Here is a 22,123-nt window from a genome sequence, read left to right as displayed (position 1 = left end):
GAGGCCGGGAGTGGGGGAAGGGGAGCGACCCGGCAGGCCCCGCGTGCCGCCGCGCGCCATGCTGACCTCGCGGACCTTCCTGAAGCGCACGCGGGCGGGCGCCGTGGTGAAGGTGGTGCGCGAGCACTACCTGCGCGAGGACATCCCGTGCGGCGCCGCCGCGTGCCGCCTCTGCCCGCCCCGCCCCGCCGGCTCCGCGCCCACCGCCGGCCTCCAGCCGCGGCCCCCCGGCCCCGCCAGCAGCCTCTGCCCCGCTCCGCACTACCTGCTGCCCGACACCAACCTCCTCCTCCACCAGGTGAGCGGCCCCTCGGCGGCACCTTGCCTCTCGGGGGGGGCCCCGCGCCCCTCCACCGGGCCCGGCCGGGCCTCCCGCACCCCGCCTCAGGCCTGGGATCCACGCACCGCTCCTGGAGAGGCGCCTCTAGCAGTGCTCAGGCGGGCTGAGGCCTTCCCCTTATCGCTTGTGTCTGCTTGAGCCCTGAAGGCTTTATTTCCTTCTTTGCCCGCTGCTGAGGAGGCCTTCAGCATCACCGCGTCGCATCTGCTTTTAGACGAGATTCCGGTTTTACGTTTTGCTGCCTGAACGGTAGGAGTGAAGAACAGCGAGGATTTTTTTGTTTGTTAGAGTCTGGTATGGGTAGGAAATGTCGGGGGAAGAGAGCCGATGTGGTTTACGCTGCAGAGGAGCGCAGCGCTTGCGTGTTTTAGCAGTTACTCATCCCAAAAGTTGCAAGTAAGGATTTTCTTCCCAAAACAGGAAGTCGAAGAATGTTTTCAGCCTGTTACCCATGGACTTCTTCGTGTTTGTTGGTAAAGTTTGTATATACGTGCTGTAGAGCTCCCTGAGAATGTGCCAGACTATGCTGCCGTGAACTGGGGCAGCGGGGATTAGGAAGTCACGGTAACAGTAACAGTTTACCTTCTCCTTTAGCAACGGGAACAGGATTGCAACAGAAAGCCATGGGCTGGTAATTTAGCTTGTGCGTAAAATAATATTGAATTTTTTTGCCCGATGAGCATGGCTCTAAGTCTTAAGTTATCTGAATATGAGGTGCAGAGAAACTTGGTCTGGCATTGTTTTTAATAGAGTTTTACTGCTGTCTCTTTCTGGAGGTGGGGTTGCACAGTTCCTTGACACAAGTTTATGAAATTAAGCTCACCTTTTTTTTCCTGACAGGAGCATGGATTTTTGGTGTACATTTGTGTCTCTTGCACACCACTGCTCTCAGGAGTTGGCAAACAAAAGTGCTGAAAAATTTTAAACAAATTTCCTCCAGAAAAATTGTCTTTGAAAAGGTGAAGAGCAGCTAACACAACTCCAGTTGATTTGAATCTGCAGAAATTAAAATTACAGTGCATCAGTGGGATTGGTTTCGGGGAATTTAAGCCTACACGTGCACAGGCCCGTCCATGTTAGATGTGTAACAGTGGTCAGGTACTATTTTATGGTTTGCATTGCTCACAGAGACATATGCCAGACAGTCTTTAAATTACATTGGATTACTGTCAGAATGTGCATAGATGTATTTTGTTTATGAAGACTATAATTTAAAAAAAAACATTTTATGTAAATAAAATTTCTAGTGTACACCTGGCCTTAAATTTGATTGGAGTCCTGCATATGTTGTGGCTGAATTTGGTGGAAGTCAGAATAAGCCCTTAATTTGGCGCCAGCAAAGTTCAGGTCACAAAGAGGCTGGAAAATCCGATTTGAACTTTTTGCCCACAAGCAGGAAGAAGCAGCTTGATACACTGTTCGGTCTCCCAGCAGTGAGAGAAAAAGGCAGAAGTAGTGCAACTCATTATTCACGTTAGATTTTTATGTATTAACCAAACGAATATTTCAAGTCCTGTTATTGAACAGAATTAAACAACAATTTTGATTTATTTTCATTTTGTTCCTCAGATTGATATACTTGAAGATCCTGTTATTAAGAATGTCATTGTGCTGCAGACAGTCTTACAAGAAGTCAGAAATCGGAGTGCACCAGTATATAAGCGAATTAGGGACGTGATTCAAAATCCTGAAAAACATTTCTATTCTTTTACCAATGAACATCATAGGTAAGGTGTGGAATAGGGTATAATAAAGTTGTACTGATGTCTAGTAAAAGAAACTGGAAAACAGAACTGGAACATGTGAACTAGGTAAAAAAATTTGACTGGGCTACATGGAACTGTATACCTCTAAGAAATCCTACTGAGTAGTAGTTGCATCTTCCAAGAGCTTTTCTGGTTTATAATTAGTATGAGCATATGTGTATTACGAAAAGGTGATTGGAACGTTGAATAGTTTGCAGACAAGACTGTTAACTTGAGCAATGGAATTGAGCAATGGAGTTTTACTGTCCCTTTTAAACATACTCCAATGCTTTATTAATGTTGTCAGCTTAGTCTGCAGTGGAATGCAAAAAATCTATTAGTCAGTGACAGAAAGCTCAAAGAAGTGAAGGTGCAATTAATTTGCCTTTATTTGTGCTCACATGTAATTTCCAACACTGCAGTATTGTGGTTCTAGGAATTGCAAATCTATAGTTCTAGCATCTTGAATGCAGTCCTCTTCAATTGTCAGTGAGATGGTTGTATTAGAAATTAACATTTCCTTCCTATTTTTTCTTTACCTGTCTCCTGACCCTTCAGTGGCCTATAGTGTTACACATGTTCTAAAAATCGGTAAAGAAATGATTCTGTTGGCTTTACAGCCTTGTTCTTGTTTGTCTGAAAAGTTTTTGTAAGGATGGATAGATGTTGGTATTTGTTTTGTTCCCCCCTCCCTTTTAATTATTTATTTACATAGAGAAACATACGTAGAGCAAAGGAAAGGAGAATCTTCTAACGACCGCAATGACAGAGCCATTCGGGTAGCGGTAAAATGGTACAATGAACACTTGAAGAAAATAGAGGATGAGGAGCCAATTCAAGTTATCTTTTTAACAAATGACAGAACTAATAAGGAGAAAGCTCTGGAGGAAGGGATAACTGCTTATACTTGTAAGTGAAGTGGAATGTATGTTTAATTTATTGCTCAGATACACAGTCTCAGCAGTCTCTTCATACCTAAATCCCGTGCATCTCTTGCATAAATATTTATGTGTCTGCTTTTTGTAGGTGAGGAGTATATAAAAAGCTTGATATCTAGTCCTGATCTTGTAGATCGTCTTGCTTGTGTATCTGATGATGGGGTATGCTTTTATTTTCTCTTACAAAAATAAATTAATGACAAATGGTTTGCAGTATATTATTGGACACTGTATGTCAGGCTACTAGCATCAGTTCAGAATCTGAGCACTCTGGACTTTATCATCATTTTGGCAATATAACTTTGACAGATGAAAAGAAAAAAGGAAATACTGCAGCTGTTTTTACTGCTTCTTAAATACCTATTAGTAGGTATTTAGTTATTTGTAAAAATCTGTTTGCTTTAGAGAACTGATGTGAAAATGGGAATAATAACAGTTGGTTAAAGAAAGTGTATAAATTTTAGAAATGATGGAAACAAAACGAAAACTACAGATGTGTGTATTGCAAACCATTTAGATCTTTGTATTGTATCTGTTGTTTGAAAGTTTATGTTAAGTTATTGTCAAAAGCATTTTCTATCAAAAGCTCTTATTTTTCTGGTCAGTTGACGTAAGTGCAGGCTGCAGCTCAAAGATGAGCTACATCCTCTTCTATTTCCTTGTGCTTTGTGTTTATCAGAATCAAGACTTATATTTTCACCTAAGACTGACCTAGCTGAAAACTGACACCACCAAGAAAATGGGAAGGTTTATTGCATCAGAATTGTTTCTTACAGAACAGAGTGGGACATGCAAGAGTGGGAAGAAAGTGGAGAGCTCAGCTGATGTTCTCAGCTGTTAGCTGTAGTTCATTCAGCTTTAAATAATTCTCCACTCCAAAGTTTAGTTACAGTAGTGTATTTTCATAAGGTTTCATATAGCTTATGGTACATACTTATACCGTGTGTTGTACTCTTTACTATGTAGTAGTATGCTAGTATTTTCTTCACTAGGTATATGTTTAGTCAGTATATCCAAATCAACATAAAAGCGTATGTCACTTGTGCAGTATTTTTGTAAGTAACTGCAGGCAGGCAAACAGGGAAAGAAAAAGAGGTGTTCCTAGAATTGCCACATTTCTATGTTTTTTTATGCTTTTTATGCTTCATTTGAGAAATTACTGCTTAATAGTGTTTTTTCATTATTGTGCATATTCATACTTACACATAGTTACAATTTTGGAGTGTGTTAGCTTGAGTGTCATACTTCTGAGCTTGGTTTTGGAATAATCATGAATACAAAAGATTGAAAATTTCCTTTTTTTTTTTTTTTTTTTTTTAATTGAAAGAAAGAAATAGAAAGTGGAAAAATAATTTTCCCAGAACATATTCCTCTTAGCAAATTGCAGCAAGGAATAAAATCTGGTGTTTACCTCCAAGGAACTTACAGGGCAAGCAGAGACAATTATCTTGAAGCTACTGTTTGGGTTCATGGAGATGTTGAAGAAAAAGAGGTGAGTTTTTCATTTTGCCTTCATGCTGTGAACTTTAATTTGCCTCAGTAATGGCTTAAGATGCAGTTATTTCATGGTGACATATGTTAGTATGGATCATTATAGTAATTTTTCCTCTTTGTTTTTTCTGACTTTTTTCTTTACTTTCATTTATATGTATATAGACTACTGAAATGCTGACTGTGCTCTTTTTGAAAAGATAATGTATTTAAAATTACACTTTGTGCTTTCATAAAGTATTTGGTAAAGTAAAGCTGAATCTTAGTTGTTAATAGTTTTTTAATTAACTCTAATATAAACCTTTTTTTTTGTAATTAGTTTGAAATAAATGGTGAGAGACAGAGAGACAAGTTTGCAGGAGTATTTTTCAGAAAATCTTTGGTGAGCCTTTGTGGGGCTCTCTTGCTTTATTTCCCTTGCTATTTTTGTGCCTGCTGATGAGTAGATGGCCTGTTTCCCTCCAAACAGTTAACCCATATGTTTGCCAGCTGGTTTCTCTGTTAGAACGGTTGTACAGACGCTGCAGGAGTTGCCTCCTCCCTCTCTATTTGTGGTGGCAGCTGGAGGTGCTTCTCTGGCTCTCAATTTCTTTTATTCCTATTTCTGAGTAGTGTATGGAACACCATAGCCTGCAAAAGTAGGAAGATTGTCTGATTTTTAAATTAAAAAAAAAAAAAAAAGAGTGTCTGGGGAAACCGAATTATTTTTACAGAGGCAATTGGAATCCTGAAATAATACCATCAAGCACTGAAAGCAACCTAGACGGAGGAAAAAAAATGCATCACAAAAATGCCTTCAAATGTTCTTTAGAGTACAAAGCCTGTTACACATCTATATTGTTTTGTTATACTGCTCTGATTTGGGTCTTCTGTTGCTGTCATCCATGAATATTTGCATTTCCATTTTGCTTTCTAAAAAATCCAGATAATTATACAGGGACTGAAACATTTAAACCGAGCAGTTCATGAAGATATTGTAGCTGTGGAGCTGTTGGCAAAAGATGAATGGGTGGCTCCATCCTCAGTGGTCTTGCAAGATGATGGCCAGAATGAAGACGACATTGAAAATGAAGAGGAGAGAGAAAACATTGTATGAAATAAATAACTCTTTACTGAACTCTTATGTTGAGAGAGATGAAATCTGCAGTACCCTTACAGTGTTAGGCTTTAGAGTTCTACATCCTTTTTTATACTATTGTGGATATGGAAATTGTAGAACTTAATTGTAGTTCCACAGTTATGTTAAATACATGGTTATGTATAAAATTAATACTTTCTAATTAATCCCAATCAGAAATTCTCACATTACTTTGTTAAACTTAATAAACCCAAAAGTTTCTGAGTGTTAGTCAGGTAATAATGTAAACCTATATACCGATGTTTAGATTAGGATTTGCTAGAGTAGGAGCAAGTGCTGTATCACGATGATGGTCAGCTTTTGTAGGCAATGCATACATTTGGAGCCAGTTGTAAAATATTCTTTAGCTTCTTGTAGTAATTCTGCCTAATGTGCATGCAGTGCACACACATGTATATACCCTGTTCAACAAATATTTGCATTTCTTCAAAAACATGATCTTCCCTCTGAATTCCATGGGAATGTTTTTTTAATTATCGTGTTTAGAATTACTGGATAATTTTAAAGCAATGTAACAGGGCTCCTAAAATTTAAAATAATATGTTGTAAAAGAAAATGGAGATAGTTGTGGAGTAAGCAGAGATGGTAGGACAAGACATCATTTCTTCAGTGTTTTTCTGTTGTTCTTTTTTTTTTCCTGAAACGATGTCCATTAATCCCACAACAGGGTAGTCATGACACATACTAAAAATATTAAAAGTCATGCAAAGCACAGGGAGGCGCATAGTTCAGTTTCTGAAGTCATAATAGAATTTATGGCATTATAATGACACATAAGATGTGACCACCAAGGTTTGATATAAATGCTGTAGTCCAACTTGTTAACATGATTTCAGACAGTTTTGTATTTTTAACTGTTGTGTGTTCTACCAGCTGAAGACTTCTGTTAGCAAGGACATGCTGAGACCTACAGGAAAGGTAGTGGGCATTATAAAACGGAACTGGCGACCGTTTTGTGGCATGCTTTCCAAATCACAGATCAAAGAGGTAAGGAAATAATCCAGTTATTGTAAGTGCAGATTATTTTTTTCCTCTTTAATTGGAAATTACTTGTTCCTTTTTCTGGCTGTCAATAGGCAAGACGCCATTTGTTTACACCAGCTGATCGCAGAATTCCTCGCATTCGAATAGAAACAAGACAAGCAGATACGTTGGAAGGACAAAGAATAATTGTTGCTATTGATGGCTGGCCCAGGAATTCCAGGTATCCTAATGTAAGTTTAAGCATTTTCTTCTGAACTATCTCTGATTTTTTTGTATTAGGTGAGATGTTTATTATCTGCAACGCTGAGTAACTTCAAAAATGTGAATTTTAAGTTCTTTGAATGCCATTTGATGGTGCAAGTTAAGAAAGTCAATAAATGATTTAGTTTACTCTTACCCCCAAACCCAGGTATGGGTTATCATACTTACGAAGCTTACTCCTCAGGTTCTGCAGTGAAAATATATATGCTAACAAAGGTGCTTTATTTAGACTAACCAGGGACCACCTTGTTTTAGTCTGTGTTCCTACAAATGCAAACTTTTCACTGTGACTTTGCTCATCCACACACTGATCACTGTCCTGGCAAGTAGTTTTAAACAGTTTGGCCAAATTCAATCAAATTGCCCGTGAGGCTGAGTTACAGATAATTAAGTTCTTTATTCTTTGGAAATAAACAAGAGGCTGTAAGAGAAATTGAGGACACTGGCTTCAGTTTGTGTTGAATACTAACTAGGCTTTGGAGGGGCTTCTATTGGCTCATGTAGGAACACATAGCCTGTACTGAATGAGAGCACAGGTGACTCACACAAGTTTAGAGAAATGAAGGAAAGTTGGAATATATGGAAGGAGCATTAGGACAAAGAGCATTACTGCAGGGGATGAGACATGAGGGAGGAAGTAGGGTTGATGTGGTATTAGGGAATGGAATGTATGGCACAACACAAACCCATGGAGAAATTAAACCTTACTAGTTTTACTGCTTATGCAGCAATGTTATTTCTTTCCAGCAATACCTAATTGCCACAGTTAAAATTTTTGCAGTCTTAACTGTGGAGGATTTAGTACCATTCCAGGAAAAGAGGGGGATGTACACAGTTCAGACCTACTGAATCAATTAAATACTTCAAATTACATTTCTCTCAAAGATGAGAAAGTTGTCTGAAGAAAGAAAGATTACTTAATATTGTGTAGTTTAATTTATTAATAACCTGTGGAATAATCATCTCAAATACTTATTTCTGAGCAAACAATATTGCTTGATGTCCATGTGTGTATATAGATATATGTATGTATATTGTTTCTCAGGGTCATTTTGTAAAGAACTTGGGAAGTGCTGGAGATAAAGAGACAGAGACAGAAGTTCTTCTGCTTGAGCATGATGTCCCTCATCAGCCTTTTTCCCAGGCTGTCCTTAGTTTTCTACCAAAAATGCCATGGAACATTACAGAACAGGTAACAATTATAAAATTATTGTAATAATTACTGTGCCTTCTCCTTCAAATCAAACTGTGGCGTTCTTGGACATCCCAGTGCACCAAAAATAGAGGAGAAATGTTGTCCAAAACCATTTTGTCTTAGGGTGAACTTTCACCTGGATTTCCTATGGAAACAAGACCTCTGTGGGTTTTGGGGGTTTGGCTAAAACTGTGTGTGTTAAGGATAGCCATCTTAAGATAAAAAACATATTGCAGGTTTCATTAAAAAATAAAAATATAAAGCCCATTTTTTTTTCAAAGGAGAGACTACAATGCAGGTAATTGTAAGATCCCTAAGAATTTTTCATCTTGCTAAATAGCTTTGTAACCAAATGTGGCAGCCTGTGTCATCGATAAGATAATCTGATGCATAGAATATATCGGATACTATATATATATATCAGATGCATATATCAAATGTATAAAAAATAATTTAATATGATCCCTCCATAATCCAGTAGAGTAATTACAGAAAGAGAAATTGGTGTTTGCAGAATTGCTCGTTTTAAATGCTGTTAGTGAATTTCAGGTTCTCCCCAGTAGCTTAAGTATGAGAAATGGTTGCTTTAGAACATGTGGAAAAATGTCCTCAGGGAACAATCCAAGCATGATATGTTTTTAGGATGGGCTAGTTTGTTTTGTTGTGGGCTGGGCTGACTGTTTTTGTTTGTGCGTTTTGTGTATTTTAATTTCTTTGAGGTGGGCTACTTTTATTACCTGTTCTTTCTTTTGAGTGTGGAAACTGAAGGAGGGATCTTTGTGTAAATTAGCTCTCTAAAAGTAAGTTTTCTAGTCTGAGATATCTGAAGTATTTTTGTAGCCATCATAAAAAGGTAGATATTTCCAAAGTGTGCAATTCTTTTCAACTGCCTAGACATCTAAACCTTAGAAAGCTAGAGTTGAGAGCAATCATATCCTAAACAAATTGTTCAGCTGGATGTAAATCAAAATTTCACTTTAAAAAAAATAAATCTTGATTCCTGGTCCTGCTGATTCTAAGATTATGAGGAGACTGTGGTTGTATTGCTTCTCTTCCTGTTTGTAAAACAAAAAAACTTTCAGTACTTGATCATCTTCTTATTTTTTCTATCACTAGTTTCTGCATATCTGCTTTTGATCTTGTCCTAAAGCGGAAAAACCACTCTTGGTTGCTTTGGAAAATCTTATGCGAAGTACCTTTCTCAAATGATCATTTTTACTTTGATATGGAAGGTGTTCTTGAAAACAACCTTTTTTTTTTTTAATTTCAGGATCTGAAATACAGGGAGGACCTAAGACATCTGTCTGTTTGTAGTGTTGATCCTCCTGGCTGTACAGATATTGATGATGCATTACACTATAGAGAAATAGAAAATGGAAATATAGAGGTATTGTCTTTTTTTTTAAATCAAGCCATTTGTTTATTTCTTCCATTATTTTATAAACAGTGCAATAATGGTAATGACATGAGCAAAGGTCCAGATCTGTCATAAAAGAAATTAGTGGTGTTTGCACAACTGCAAGGTGATAATAAAGGGAGTTGATTCGCATTACATCAGGGTCAGAAGCGGTAATTTAGTGTCTTCTAAATTCACCCTGCTTTCTGCTCTTTTGGCATGGGAAATTAACATAGAATTTATTTACTGCTTTAGCTCAGTATAAACTTGGATATCTACAGCTAGGTTAAGGAACTATCAGAGAAAGGGAAGCTACTGCTGTAACACCTAAGGAATTATTGGTTTATTTAAAAAAAAAACCAAACAAACATTAAAAAACTACAGTCTTAACACCAGCTCCCTACCCCCTTATATCTGACTTAGTCAGGTTTTCTTTATAAATTAATTTGTAATTGTAATAGCAGGGTGTGCCAAAATGGAAGGTCTAGCAAACAGAAAAGTAAAAACAAATTTGAAGTGAACCTTGAAGAAAAACAGAGAGGTTATTTGAGCCTCCAGGCAAGAAGAGGTGCATTGGTAATGAATATAATTTTCCACTAAATGTGCACATGCCCTTGTTTTGAATAATTGCTGCAACTACCAATTTTTTAACGTCAGTATGATAGGTTTTAATTATTCCTATTACTAAATATAGGAGCTGCTGAAGTGAACTGAGAATGGGTAAACTGAGTTGTAAATAAAAACTTGAGAAAGTTTCTTTCATGTTGAGAATTATTTCTGTTTCTTGAGATGCATAACATGATGCTTGTTTTTCAGGTTGGTGTACATATTGCAGACGTCAGTCATTTTATTCGTCCAGGAAATGCTTTGGATGAGGAGTCGGTGAAAAGAGGAACAACAGTATATCTGTGTGAAAAAGTAATTGTTTTCTATAGCTTTTTGTATAATTAAACAATTGGATTTTCATTGCTTTCCTCTTTTAATTCTTGGAAGTAGAGACACAGTCTCTAAACTAAAGAAAAAAAGTAGACTCCTTTGGGCTTCACTTCATTTGCTGAATACTATCAAAATGAAGATGCTCTCTCTCATTTAGCCTGCACAGCAAGAGGGAGAAATATTTTTCTTTTCTTTTTAAACCCATTATCTGGAGAATATCCGCTTCAACTCCTGTTTGAAGCGTTAATAAAACTGGAGTTCTGTTTTAATACTGATCCAAAATTGCAGAGGTGGCCTGTTTCTAACCTTTCCATTGTTTTTTTCTTGTGATAGCTAAATATCTGTTGTTTCCGATGATTTGTATTAATTACAACTGTACAGTTAGTCCTGGTTATTTTAACTTCTTAGACCACAATTTATTTTCAGAAATAGCTGTTACTGAAAAACTGATACTTAAAATGGATCTTGGAATGAATTTCTGCTAAAATAGCTTACTTTTCTTTCAGAAATCTGAGCTTTCTTGGCAAAAAAATGGTTGTTATTTCCAAGTTTTTAGTATATGACAAATCAGGAGATCAAAATGCATACTTATAACTAGTCATGATTTTTATTCTTTTCTTTGCAGAGGATTGATATGGTTCCAGAATTACTTAGTTCCAATTTATGCTCCCTGAGGTCTAATGTGGACAGGTATATGTATATGAACCATACTTTGATCCTGATGAGAAACTCCAGACGCTTACATGTAGGCTTTAACAGACATTTTTCCTCCCCTTCTCCCTCTCATAGGCTTGCATTTTCATGTATATGGGAGATGAACCATAAGGCTGAAATTCTAAAAACCAGATTTGTGAAGAGTATTATTAAATCTAAGGTTAGTCATGTAACTGTTATTATAGTTCTGGAAAAAAGCTGGAGACATTTTTATAAAAACAGTGATCAACAGACTTGATAATAAAGTTTTCTTCTTTCCGTCTGTTTCATATTTTCTTAGAATTGGAAAATAATGTTTAAATGCTAAAAATAAAAATGTTTGATTCTGCTCTGTTCTTAACCTCCGAGGCTGGAGTGTTTTTTGTTCAGTTACTTTGTTATGATGTTTCATTTAAAAAATAAAAATGTATTTATACATACATATATATATATATATTGCACGTGGTGGGTATATACCACCTAGACATAATTTTCAGTTAAATTCAGTGGAGACTGTAGATGTCTAATAGGTGTCTGAAAGTTAGACCTTTAATGTATAAAATACATCTGTGATCAGCATAAAAACACACTCTAAATGGCTGGTATTTCTTAATATCTTGCATAGATCTGTCCTGTTTTGTCCATTATTCTTTGAAAATGACATGCATTTAGTGTTGAATGTAAAGCTTTGTATTGTGAACCAGCTCTGACAGCAAACTGCAGTTTCTGCAAGACGGAACTATGTTTTTCTTTTCAGTATTCAATTATGTAACATGATGTCTTTTTTTTGTTTAACTTCTTCAAGGCTTCGCTTACATATGCCGAAGCACAGATGAGAATTGATTCAGCAGCTATGAATGATGATGTTACTACCAGCCTACGTGGACTAAACAAATTAGCAAAAATTCTGAAGAAGAGAAGAATTGATAATGGGTAAACTGTGCAGTGTCCCCGTTATCTTTTTTACCTGTTTTCTTCCTAGCTATTTTTTTCTGTCAAACTGTATAATGGTCCTCTCTGTCCATTTTTTCCAGTGAAAAATATTTTGAAAGAAGTATTTTTCCATTTTGATTTGCATAAAAATGCCTATCTTCATTCCCCCAAAAATACAAACTTGGGATGTTATCTTTTCCTTCACAAGGTTAATCAATCTGGATCTCTTACAGTCATTATAAAAATAGAGCCAGAGGAGTAGCATTTGAAATTTTAGGAAGTACTACTGATGTGTGTCAGCATCATAATTTCTGCCATTTTGAACATTAATTCCACAATTTTAATTTCTGCTAATTGTTAAAATTTCTTCTCATTTTAAAGCACAGTTTTATGATAAACCCTGATGTTGTGTACAGGCTTGCAATTCAGCTGCTGTGTCTGCTTTACTGTAATTTGTTAACACCACTTACTGACTTTCAGAGCATTGACACTTTCCTCACCAGAAGTTCGTTTCCACATGGACAGTGAAACTCATGATCCTATTGATCTGCAGACTAAGGAGCTCAAGTATGCATTTTACTTTCCTCAATTAGTTACTTCAGGGCAGGGATGGAATTAAAGACATGTTTAAGTCGCAACACTGAGTTAATAGTATACAAAGTTCCTATAATAGTGCAGGACAATCATAGAATTACAGAAGGATTTGGGTTGGACGGGACCTTTAAAGATTGTCTAGTCCAAAGCACCCTTCCATGGGTAGGGACACCTTCCACCAGACCAGGTTGCTCAGAGCCCTGTCCAGCCTGGCCTTGAACCCTTCAAGGGAAGGGGGCAGCCACAGCTGTTCTGGGCAATCAGATCCTGTAAAAGAGAATTCCTCTATTCTGTTGCACTATGTACGAAGCAAGTTTTGAACTGTATGCTTCATAGATGAACTTAGGTCTTTACTATGGTTTTAAGGAGCACTAAGGTCCAAACTCTCGACATCCCACTGGCTTATCTGTGATACTCATCTTCTGGTATTAACAAAGGAGAGAAAGTAGACCTTGGAGTTACAGGTTACTGAAACATTAAGAACAACGGAGCACCTACTGCACCTGTGCAGAGTAATGCAGATAATCTTACTGAGGAGTTCTAAAAACAGCTACTGATTCAATTTCTGAAGATAAAGTACTTTCTCTCATACTACTACTTAGCTTCTGTGCTAAAAATCTACAAATTGTTACATATACTGTCACAACTTCATGGTGTGCAACATGGTGCTTTCAAACTTCATAGGCACAATATTTGAACAGTACTCTTAAGAACAAATCAAGAGGCTTGTCTGTTGGTCCTTTTGGTCATTTTATAGAGCATTTTTCTTTAACATGATTTGTTATTTTGGAATATTTTAGGTTTTTTCTTCTGACTCGGTATTTGGAACTTAATAATTGTTATGGTTTTAGTCTTAAAAATGTTTGCCTAATTGTATAAAGATCAAAACCACTACTTAATGTTACATAATATTGTTATGATGGTGGAATGTTTCATCATTAAGCACTCAAAGTAAATATTTAATGCTTTTCTAACAATATGAAATGTTTTATGTTGATAGAGAAACAAATTCCATGGTTGAAGAGTTCATGTTGCTTGCCAATGTTTCTGTAGCACAAAAAATTCATCAAGAGTTCCCGGAGTTTGCCTTGCTCCGGAAACACCCCGCTCCTCCCCCATCAAATTATGACATCCTTGTGAAGGCTGCAAAGTCCAAGGCAAGTTTTTACCATTCTAATTAAGTGACTTAAGTATAAAATGCTGTGTTTTCTCTCTGGTTGGTCATTTACCCAAGAATAAGGGTTGGAAAGCAGTATTTTGAAAGTGTATCAGCTAGACTTTGAAATTGCTGGTACTTATAGCAAGGTAACACTACCTCTAGATGGAAAGAAAAATCTTAGCTTTTTAAATCCTTTCTTAGGTGAGAAAGCAAATCGCTCTTTGTATTGTAACTCTTGAATGCTGTGACTGTTTCTTCTCTTGAAGCCACTTGTGATTTTTGAGCCAGTTTTTGGCTTCAGATCACGTATATTGTTGATGTAGTTAAAAATTGGTCAGTCACATCAAATAGCATGTCTCTCTTAAAGTCAGGAAGTGAGAAAATGTGTTCATATGTCTTTATAGATTCCATCCTCTCCTTAGATCAGCTAGAGGTTAATTTAGCCTGAAATGAGTCTGATTTAATTAACAAGTCTGAACAGAAAAATTCCTTTTCCAGTTTCAGGATCTTTTATTTGAGATAAACTTTTAACTTTCGATACATTATGGTGTGCATTCATATTTCCTTTCTCTTCAACTCTTCACCCCCACCCCCTTTTTTTTTCCTAGGGGCAAGAGAGAAACTCCTAAATTCTATCAGTATAAGACCAAAAGACAAGCCCAAACCCAGTCCATTTTGTTTTCCATTGCTATAAAACTGGAATAATAATGATATCATTTGTACTCTGAAAATTATTTTTGAAGTACTGTTTTATGTGGAAAGCTAAATTCCTGTACATAGAGAAACATTCTTGTAATAATCCAAAGTGGCTTTTCACTATTCTGACACAACCATCAAAATTAGGTATTAATATGGTATATTTTTGTTATACTTTTAAAATAAATATCCCATTATTTTACCATAACACAGGCATAATTTGATCTCAAGATCATACTTTGTTGTCAGTGGTGTACATGAAGGAAAGAATGTTCATCACAAGATCAGTTCAAACTTACTTTGTGTGACTGGAAATTAAAAATGCATTATGTTTTTTTCACGCTACCTGAATTTTTATCAGGGAACACTGGCAAACAGGGAACAAATTGTCATACAGTACTAGTTTTACAAATCAGTTTTCAAAAGTATGTTTTAATAATTTTGTGGAGGAAGTACAAGGTTGATTACTGCTTACATTTTGCTTGTGGCATAAATAACTTTTTTTTTTTTCATATCCCATCTGATTTATTCCATAAAGGGATGGAAAAATCAAAGGAAATTAAAAAATTGTTAATATTAGCATAAAGTGTTTCTTAGTTCTGAATGGATGTCTTTTGAATGCCTAGACTACTGACGTAGCTTTTTATTTTTTGCTAGTAGTAATGAGGGCGGGACCTATGCGTGGGTGGATTATTCTTTTTTGTTGTTGCATTCCATTAGGTTACTAGGTGTGATACTGGTGCCAGTTGCTAAGATTAGCTGTTACATTTCTGCTTATACTCTGTTAATATTTGTTAGCAATACCTGACTTTTTTTTTTTTCCTTCCCTCCTCTCAGAATTTGGAAGTTAAGACAGATTCAGCAAAGGCTTTAGCTGAATCATTAGACAGAGCTGAATCTCCTACATTCCCCTATCTAAATACGCTGTTGCGAATTTTGGCCACCCGCTGCATGATGCAAGCTGTTTATTTCTGCTCTGGAATGGATAATGATTTTCATCACTATGGTTTAGCCTCACCTATTTATACCCACTTTACCTCACCTATTAGAAGGTACTTTTATTTTACAAAAGTTTCAGAGAACAAAATGTGATTTACTTGTGAGGAAATTACATTTTAAATTGTGGTGTTGTCAATTTAAAATACTGTTTCTCTTCAGCTTTAGATTTCAGTTGAAACAGCAGTGGCTTTACATGATGATCTGTCTTCATGTAAGCTCCCAAGTTCACTGTCTACAACTCCTAAGGTCTAATAAAATGTTTTAAAATGACTCATAAAAATAAGAGAAGTACATCCCTAATGCATATCTCTGGCATAGAAATGCACTCGGGGATCAGTTAGCATTATATAAGTCAACCAGAGACTGAGGTACTTTGGCCAGTCATTTTTCAGGTAGAAGCTGTGTTTAAATTTTGAGGAGACTGTAATTATACATATAAAAACATTGCGAAATTTGAAACTTGCTACTGTAGCTGTTGCATTGTAATGAAATCATACACCTTGGAAAATGAGGGTTGTTTTTTTTTTTCTTTTAACCAAGAAGTATCTAAGATTTGAGGAAAATAATTGTTGTCATATATTGTTCCTTAGAAACATTTAAAGTGAAATATCTTACAAGTGTCTTAAAATTTCTGTGCATTTATGTAGATAATTTGTGGAGCTTCTAGGAGCCCTAACAGCAAATTTCAGTTGCCAACAGATATATTAGAAAGTTCCTGTCTGAAGTTTTCATACAAGTTATGTGCCGATAGTTCAAGTGTGATTATGCTTTGCAGATCAATGGCATTGAAATACCATTCTACACTAGATTTGTCTAGTTCATTGGAAAGGGAAGAGCGCGTAGCTTAAGCTGCCGTGGTGAAATATCATTCTTTAGTACAAAAATAAAACTTTGTTTCTTCTTTGTAAACATTCAACAATATAGGCTCTATTGGTAGAATTTAGTAAAGAATTTATCTTAGAAAATAGTATAATACACTGTTCAGAGCCAGAATGAATCTTTGGTCAGCAAATAGACTGATCTTGAATTAATACAAGGAGTTATCAGTAGACCATCATTATTACCAAAACTTACTGATCTATAAGATTCATAAAAACAAAATTATATTCAGGAACTTTAAAAAAAAAAAAAAAAAGTAGTTATGTTTTGATATGTCATTTAATCTCATCTTTTCAGGTATGCTGACATTATTGTACATCGACTTTTGGCAGTGGCCATAGGAGCAGACAGTACTTACCCAGAACTTACAGATAAACATAAACTAGCGGATATGTGTAAAAATCTCAATTACCGACATAAAATGGCTCAATATGCACAAAGAGCATCTGTTGCATTCCATACACAGGTAAGTGGTTCTGAAATGTGAGGATTAACTATGGACAATTCATGTTGATTTTAGTCAAAGGGAGGGAACATTGAGTTGTGCTTTGTAGAGCAAAAGCAAGCAAGTCTGCAGGAATGATTAATAATGAGGGCTGCTTCTTTGAGGAAGAGCTTCAACATTATGCAGCTAGTTCTGAAAAATTTAGAATAATGTTATCTTGAGGATCCTTTTTACTTTGTGTTTTTATAAACATGATGAATGCTTAATACTACGGTAATGTTATGAACCGTTCATATGACTTTTCTAAATCTGCTTTCAGTATATGGTGTATAATTATCACTAAGTATAGATTTGTATTTGAATGTTTTCATTTTTTTAAACCAGTATATTTGTTATCCAAAAGAGAACATTCTCGTGCTTTTTTTTCTTATTCATGTATTTTACTTTTGTTACAGCTGTTCTTCAAAAACAAAGGAGTAGTGAATGAAGATGCGTATATATTATTTGTAAGAAAAAATGCAGTTGTGGTTCTGATTCCCAAGTATGGGTTAGAAGGAACAGTCTTTTTTGAAGAAAAAGGTAAACCAACACCAAGACTGGATTACAACAATGAGGTATGTTTTATAAGGTTTGTTCTTAAATACCTTTATTTTTTGATTTGGTAAATTAGCAGAATTACTAAAATCTATTCTAGTTGGATTTAGAAGGGTAAGAGAAGCTTTTCTAAGTACAGGCTTATTAATCTGTAGTAGTAGGGCCACTGTAGTCTTTACAAGCCTGAATAAATAGGTTCTGACAGGAATCGGTTTCTGTAATAGATACTACTAATATCTAATTATCTGAGTAAATACAGCAAAAATGTATATACCACATACTATGACACTCTGAACATTCAGGACAGTAATCTGTGTTCCCTTTTTACTGACAGGTATCAGTAATTTCCTACAAAAATACTTATTTGTATAAAAACATTAGGCATTGTAAGCAGTGAGTATTTACACAAAATTTGAACTTTCAGGTACCGTCACTTACTGTGGAAGACACAACATTACGTGTATTTGATAAAGTTAAAGTGAACATTATGTTAGATGCTTCCAACATCCAACATCAGAAAATTCGGATGGTATTGGTAGAACCAAAGGTAAGGCACAAGGTTTGTGATTCATAGGATCATACTATCTTTCACTAATCTTAAAAAATCAGCATAGGATAAAATTGAAATTTAAGACAGAAGAAAAAAATCATTTAGCAGCAGATTGTAGTGATTGCTTCCTATCTGCCCTCAATAAAACACAGGTCTGCCTTCGCTGGCTGTTGAAAAGAACAAAGGGTTCTAAATTAAATTTTCCTTCTGGGCCCATCAGGGATATTTCCACTGATGGGAGAGATGATGATTTGCTGAAGTAATATCTTTTGAATTTCATGGTTCTGTAATCAAATCTCCCTTTTGAAAATCTGCCAAAACTCAGTAGGATCATCTTTTTGCTCCAAAAAATTACAGTGTAACTGTGATGCGTGGCTCAGAAGGAAACTGTATAATTGCTGGCTGCAAATGGCAGTCCTTTCTTACAACTTTCACAATATAAAAATTCTCTCTGGATAATCTTGTGTAAGAACTGTAATGTCCTAATAACTTTGTCTCTGGTCTTAAGACTTTCCAGTTCTAGCTGCTCAGTACATCTGTGACACTGGGGTTTTCACCTGGTCTCACACCTCAGGCCTGCTGAGTATTCTGCATGTTATTACAAGATGGTGTACTTCATCAAGTTACATGTGACTTTTTTGGTAAACAGATGATTGCAGTAATTTAGTATCCATAATCATGGCAGAAAAATAAAACCCAAAATAAGCAAGAGGTCCTTGTTTATACAGTCAAATGTTGTTACTTCTTTCTTGCAAGAAATCATGTTTCCAAACACATGTAAATATTCAGATCTTTGAGCTGTTGTATTAGCTTGAGTTGAAGGCAATCCTCATGATTTTAAAGAGAGGAAATAGATAATGAAATTTGTCATAGAAAGAAATCTTGCATCCGGCTGTGTGTTCATGTGCTGAGCTGCCCACTGCTTGCGCTCACTGGCTGGGGTTTGTCAGAGCTGCTGTTGTGGGCGTGAGGGAAACTCCTGTTGCAGTGACACCGGTCCCAGAGGGACACACCTTGGTCATTGAATATAGTCACAAAGTAAGGTTAATGCAAGCTCATTCTTTTTTTTTCCCCTCCCCATCCCTTCTACTTGTACTAATTTATTGGTTTTTTCTCCTCCCCTTGTACTAATTTCTGTGAAGGTCCTTGCTCTGCAATGAAGCCAGTACTGTTATTTTAGCTTATTCCTTGATACAGGAATGGCTGTACTGGTTAATCCAAAATACTTTGTCATCCTTAACATCCGTTACTAGTCCTCCTTCCTAGTAAGGAACTAGGAGTAAGATGCACGTACAGTGCTCATTCCCTTCGTGTCCATTCAAAGCTTCCAGCAATTTACAGCTTAAATACTGTCTCACCCAGAGATACACATCTTCGTGTTCAGTAGATAGTCTTGTTCTGTGAATTTGTTTTATCACTCTCTTCCCAGCTTACACTTCTGACTCCCACGGTAGCTTGTAGCAGCGGGTTCCACAGTTCACTGTGTATGGAAAAGTACTTATCCTTTCATTTGTCTCAAGAATGATGCCTAATACTGTTACCTGATGACACACTGCATTTTCTACACTCTGAAAAAGTTTTATTCTTGTTTACAATTCCTATGCCACTCAATTCTATATACTTCTGTTATCCACTATGTTAGCTCTTGTTTTTCTGGAAACTATTTTATATATTTGATCTCTCTTACCACCTTTATGTTTTGGTAGTTCTGATACATGATTTCTTTGAGCTGGGAGGAACAGAAGCACCGGCATGAATGTGAGCATGCCATAGGTCCATACAGGATCACATACATACAGGATTTTTTGTGTTGTGCTCTGTGGGAACACTTCTCATCATCTTTATTTCCTCCTAGTATTAAGACCAATTTTAAGCAAGTAGATTTGTACTTGCCAACAATTGCTAGCTGATAGTTTTATACATGCTTTTAGAACTCTTTGGACACTGTCTAGTCCTGGCACTGTTAATATTCTTCTTACCAGTTCGTTCTAAATCTTCTTTTTTTATGATGGTCATTTGTAGCATTTTTCTTGATGTTGGTCTTAATTTTCTTGAGTGCAGTGCTTCAAAATACACTTTGACTTATGTGTTGTTCATATCTGCTTTAGGCTTTTATTATTGTCAAGCTATCCATTGATGGAGGAGAAAGGAAGAATTCCTTTCCTCTCAACTTTGAGAATTTTTATTACTGTTCCTCAGTCTTTTATGCTTGCCTGTTTATTTTAACTTAATTTTGCACTTATTTCTTCATTTGGACAAGATTTTCTCTTAAAGGATATCTGTTGACTTGTAATACTAATCACTCTATTGACTTTTTTTTAACTGTTCTCTTGAAATTCTGTGGATAATTGGCGTATTCTTACTCCAGGTCTTTTTTTTTTAAACATCCCTCTCACCCCTGAAAGCATTTTGCCTTTTTGCAACCCCCTTTAATAAAGTCTTCATTAAATTCCTTTTTATTGCTGATGTAATACACTTTAAGGTTTGGGTTTTTTTTCCTCCTACCATGGTGCTGCATTTTAAGTACACCAAAATCAGTATTAAAGGGATGGTTCTGTGGGTAACCTCTTCAGCAGGTCCTCAGGCAAGAGTTGCTTCTCCCATTTTATGGGTTCTCTGACTAGTTGCTTCAAGAAACAGGCCTTTTTGGTACCTGGAAGCCTAGACTGTCTTGAGCCTTCTTGTGACATTTACTCATTGAAGGTTATTTATTGTTACAGTGATACCTGTTCTCACAGCCTCTCCGATGCTCCTGAGCTTGTCGTAATCACTGCCATCCTAACTAGCTGGCCAAACCCCTAGCCTTCAGCTTACAGTGGCAAGTTTATTTCCACCATTGGTGCCTGTGTTAGCCTAATACAATTAAATGACTCTTCTACTTGTATATGCTGTTGTCACATTCACATAATTTATAACCTGGCATCAAGCTGCTGAAGTGCCCATTACCTTCTCTAATCAGACATTATGGTTTGCCCATAGACTCAAGTGTAGAGGAGTATTCAGGGGTCTGGTCTTGGTCCAGTTGTTTTATGAACCCTACTTAAATGAACTGTATTTTATCATAGCCTCTTTCACTCTTCTCTGCTTGAATACCATTCACTTTCCTATTCTCAAAGCAAGCACAGCATGCTGCTTAATGATCTTTCCTTCAGGACAAGTCATTCTCTGTAAGCATACAGGCTTTTCACTATTCTTCTTGTTCCTTGTTTGTTTTCCACTTATCTAAAAAGTTTTTCCAGTTTCTACCAAAGATTTTTGCTGTGCATTGTCCTGAGCCTGACACGGCCTCTGCTTGTCTGGAACAGCAGTTCATAAAACACTGCAGTGGTGATAGTTTCAAAAGCAAAATGAAAAGTGTTAGGTTAAGACCCCTTTTCATCCCTCATTCATACCTGCTGCCTTCTGAGCATTTGCTGAGGCATGGCAAACAGCTGAGAAGGCAGCACAGAATCTGCTGCAAAAGAACTGCTGGCAATTTAGTCAGAAGAGGTGCTGCTGCTTGTATTTCCCTTAGCTTTTTCCAGATTTTATTTCAGTTGAGCATTCTAGCTGTGATAGTTATATGATGGCAGACCCTCTTCCAGATGACTACTATTAACAGAAATTTCTGATGTTGATAGTGTTTGTAAAAGGTCTGTAGAAGTGAACTCAAGTGCTATCAGGATAGCATAAGCTTCAGATGAGTTAAGTGTTCTGACTTCTAATTCCTTTCTTACTGTAGATACTAGAAGATGATGTGCCTGCAAGCCTGTCTACAGAGATAAGCAGCAAGAATGAACCGCAGAAAAAGAAAAAGAAGCTACAGAAATAGCTGGATATAAAGGTTAATAGGAAGTCACTTAATTATTTGTGTTGACATATATTTCCCTATGGGCAAAATGCCAGAAACAGATTTTGTTTACTTTTAAATACACATTTTAATCATTTGTAAAGCTGCCTTTTTTTTAAAAAAAAAACAAACTTTTTAAGAATATGTGTGTGCATAACCATAGTTTTAAAACCAGGTATGTCTACAGTTTACTCTTGTGAGTGAAAATAAATGCTTCTGCAAAGTGAAGGAAGAGTTGTAGGTCGGTTTGGTTTTTTTTTAACAACCTTAAGGCCACACAAGAGCCTGACAAAAGTCAGTCTCTTAAGTCCATTCTCTTTAGCGTGTC

At 36.4% G+C, this 22,123-nt stretch overlaps 3 protein-coding genes across 5 annotated transcripts in view; 1 reads left to right on the top strand and 2 right to left on the bottom strand.

Moving 5' to 3' along the window:
- The window catches only part of PIBF1 (progesterone immunomodulatory binding factor 1), a 124,545-nt gene extending 123,570 nt beyond the window's left edge, over positions 1-975 (bottom strand). Inside the window, exon 1 of the mRNA XM_042805805.1 lies at positions 284-975. The gene's annotated coding sequence lies outside the window, so the exon portion shown is untranslated. The remainder of the gene's footprint in view (positions 1-283) is intronic.
- On the top strand, positions 4-22,027 carry DIS3 (DIS3 homolog, exosome endoribonuclease and 3'-5' exoribonuclease). The gene is made up of 21 exons (XM_042805801.1): positions 4-298; positions 1,910-2,067; positions 2,801-2,994; positions 3,112-3,185; positions 4,351-4,515; positions 5,440-5,604; positions 6,526-6,639; positions 6,729-6,866; positions 7,943-8,089; positions 9,363-9,479; positions 10,305-10,406; positions 11,050-11,114; positions 11,214-11,298; positions 11,923-12,050; positions 12,531-12,617; positions 13,645-13,801; positions 15,337-15,551; positions 16,675-16,843; positions 17,278-17,436; positions 17,841-17,963; positions 21,688-22,027. Exons 1-21 carry the CDS (start codon positions 59-61, stop codon positions 21,775-21,777), a joined length of 2,892 nt encoding a protein of 963 aa, XP_042661735.1. The 5' UTR covers positions 4-58; the 3' UTR covers positions 21,778-22,027.
- BORA (BORA aurora kinase A activator) overlaps positions 4,526-22,123 on the bottom strand; it is a 38,476-nt gene continuing 20,878 nt past the window's right edge. For all 3 annotated transcript variants that reach the window (XM_042805809.1, XM_042805810.1, XM_032987611.2), the window contains one exon: positions 4,526-5,144. In XM_042805809.1, the coding sequence (XP_042661743.1) occupies positions 5,113-5,144 (32 nt within the window). In that variant the 3' untranslated portion in view covers positions 4,526-5,112. The remainder of the gene's footprint in view (positions 5,145-22,123) is intronic.

Source organism: Tyto alba, unplaced genomic scaffold, assembly GCF_018691265.1.
Source record: "Tyto alba isolate M040663 unplaced genomic scaffold, T.alba_DEE_v4.0 Super-Scaffold_45, whole genome shotgun sequence".
Lineage (NCBI taxonomy): Eukaryota > Metazoa > Chordata > Aves > Strigiformes > Tytonidae > Tyto > Tyto alba.
The sequence above is the reverse complement of the archived record's forward strand: the minus strand, read 5'-3'. Positions and strand labels throughout refer to the sequence as shown.

Excerpts from the sequence above, each read along its gene's own strand:
- DIS3 (XM_042805801.1), top strand. The coding sequence starts at position 59 with ATGCTGACCTCGCGGACCTTCCTGAAGCGCACGCGGGCGGGCGCCGTG. Across the intron at positions 9,480-10,304 it reads TAGAAAATGGAAATATAGAG|GTTGGTGTACATATTGCAGA; the intron begins GTATTGTCTTTT and ends CTTGTTTTTCAG. Across the intron at positions 17,437-17,840 it reads GACTGGATTACAACAATGAG|GTACCGTCACTTACTGTGGA; the intron begins GTATGTTTTATA and ends TTGAACTTTCAG.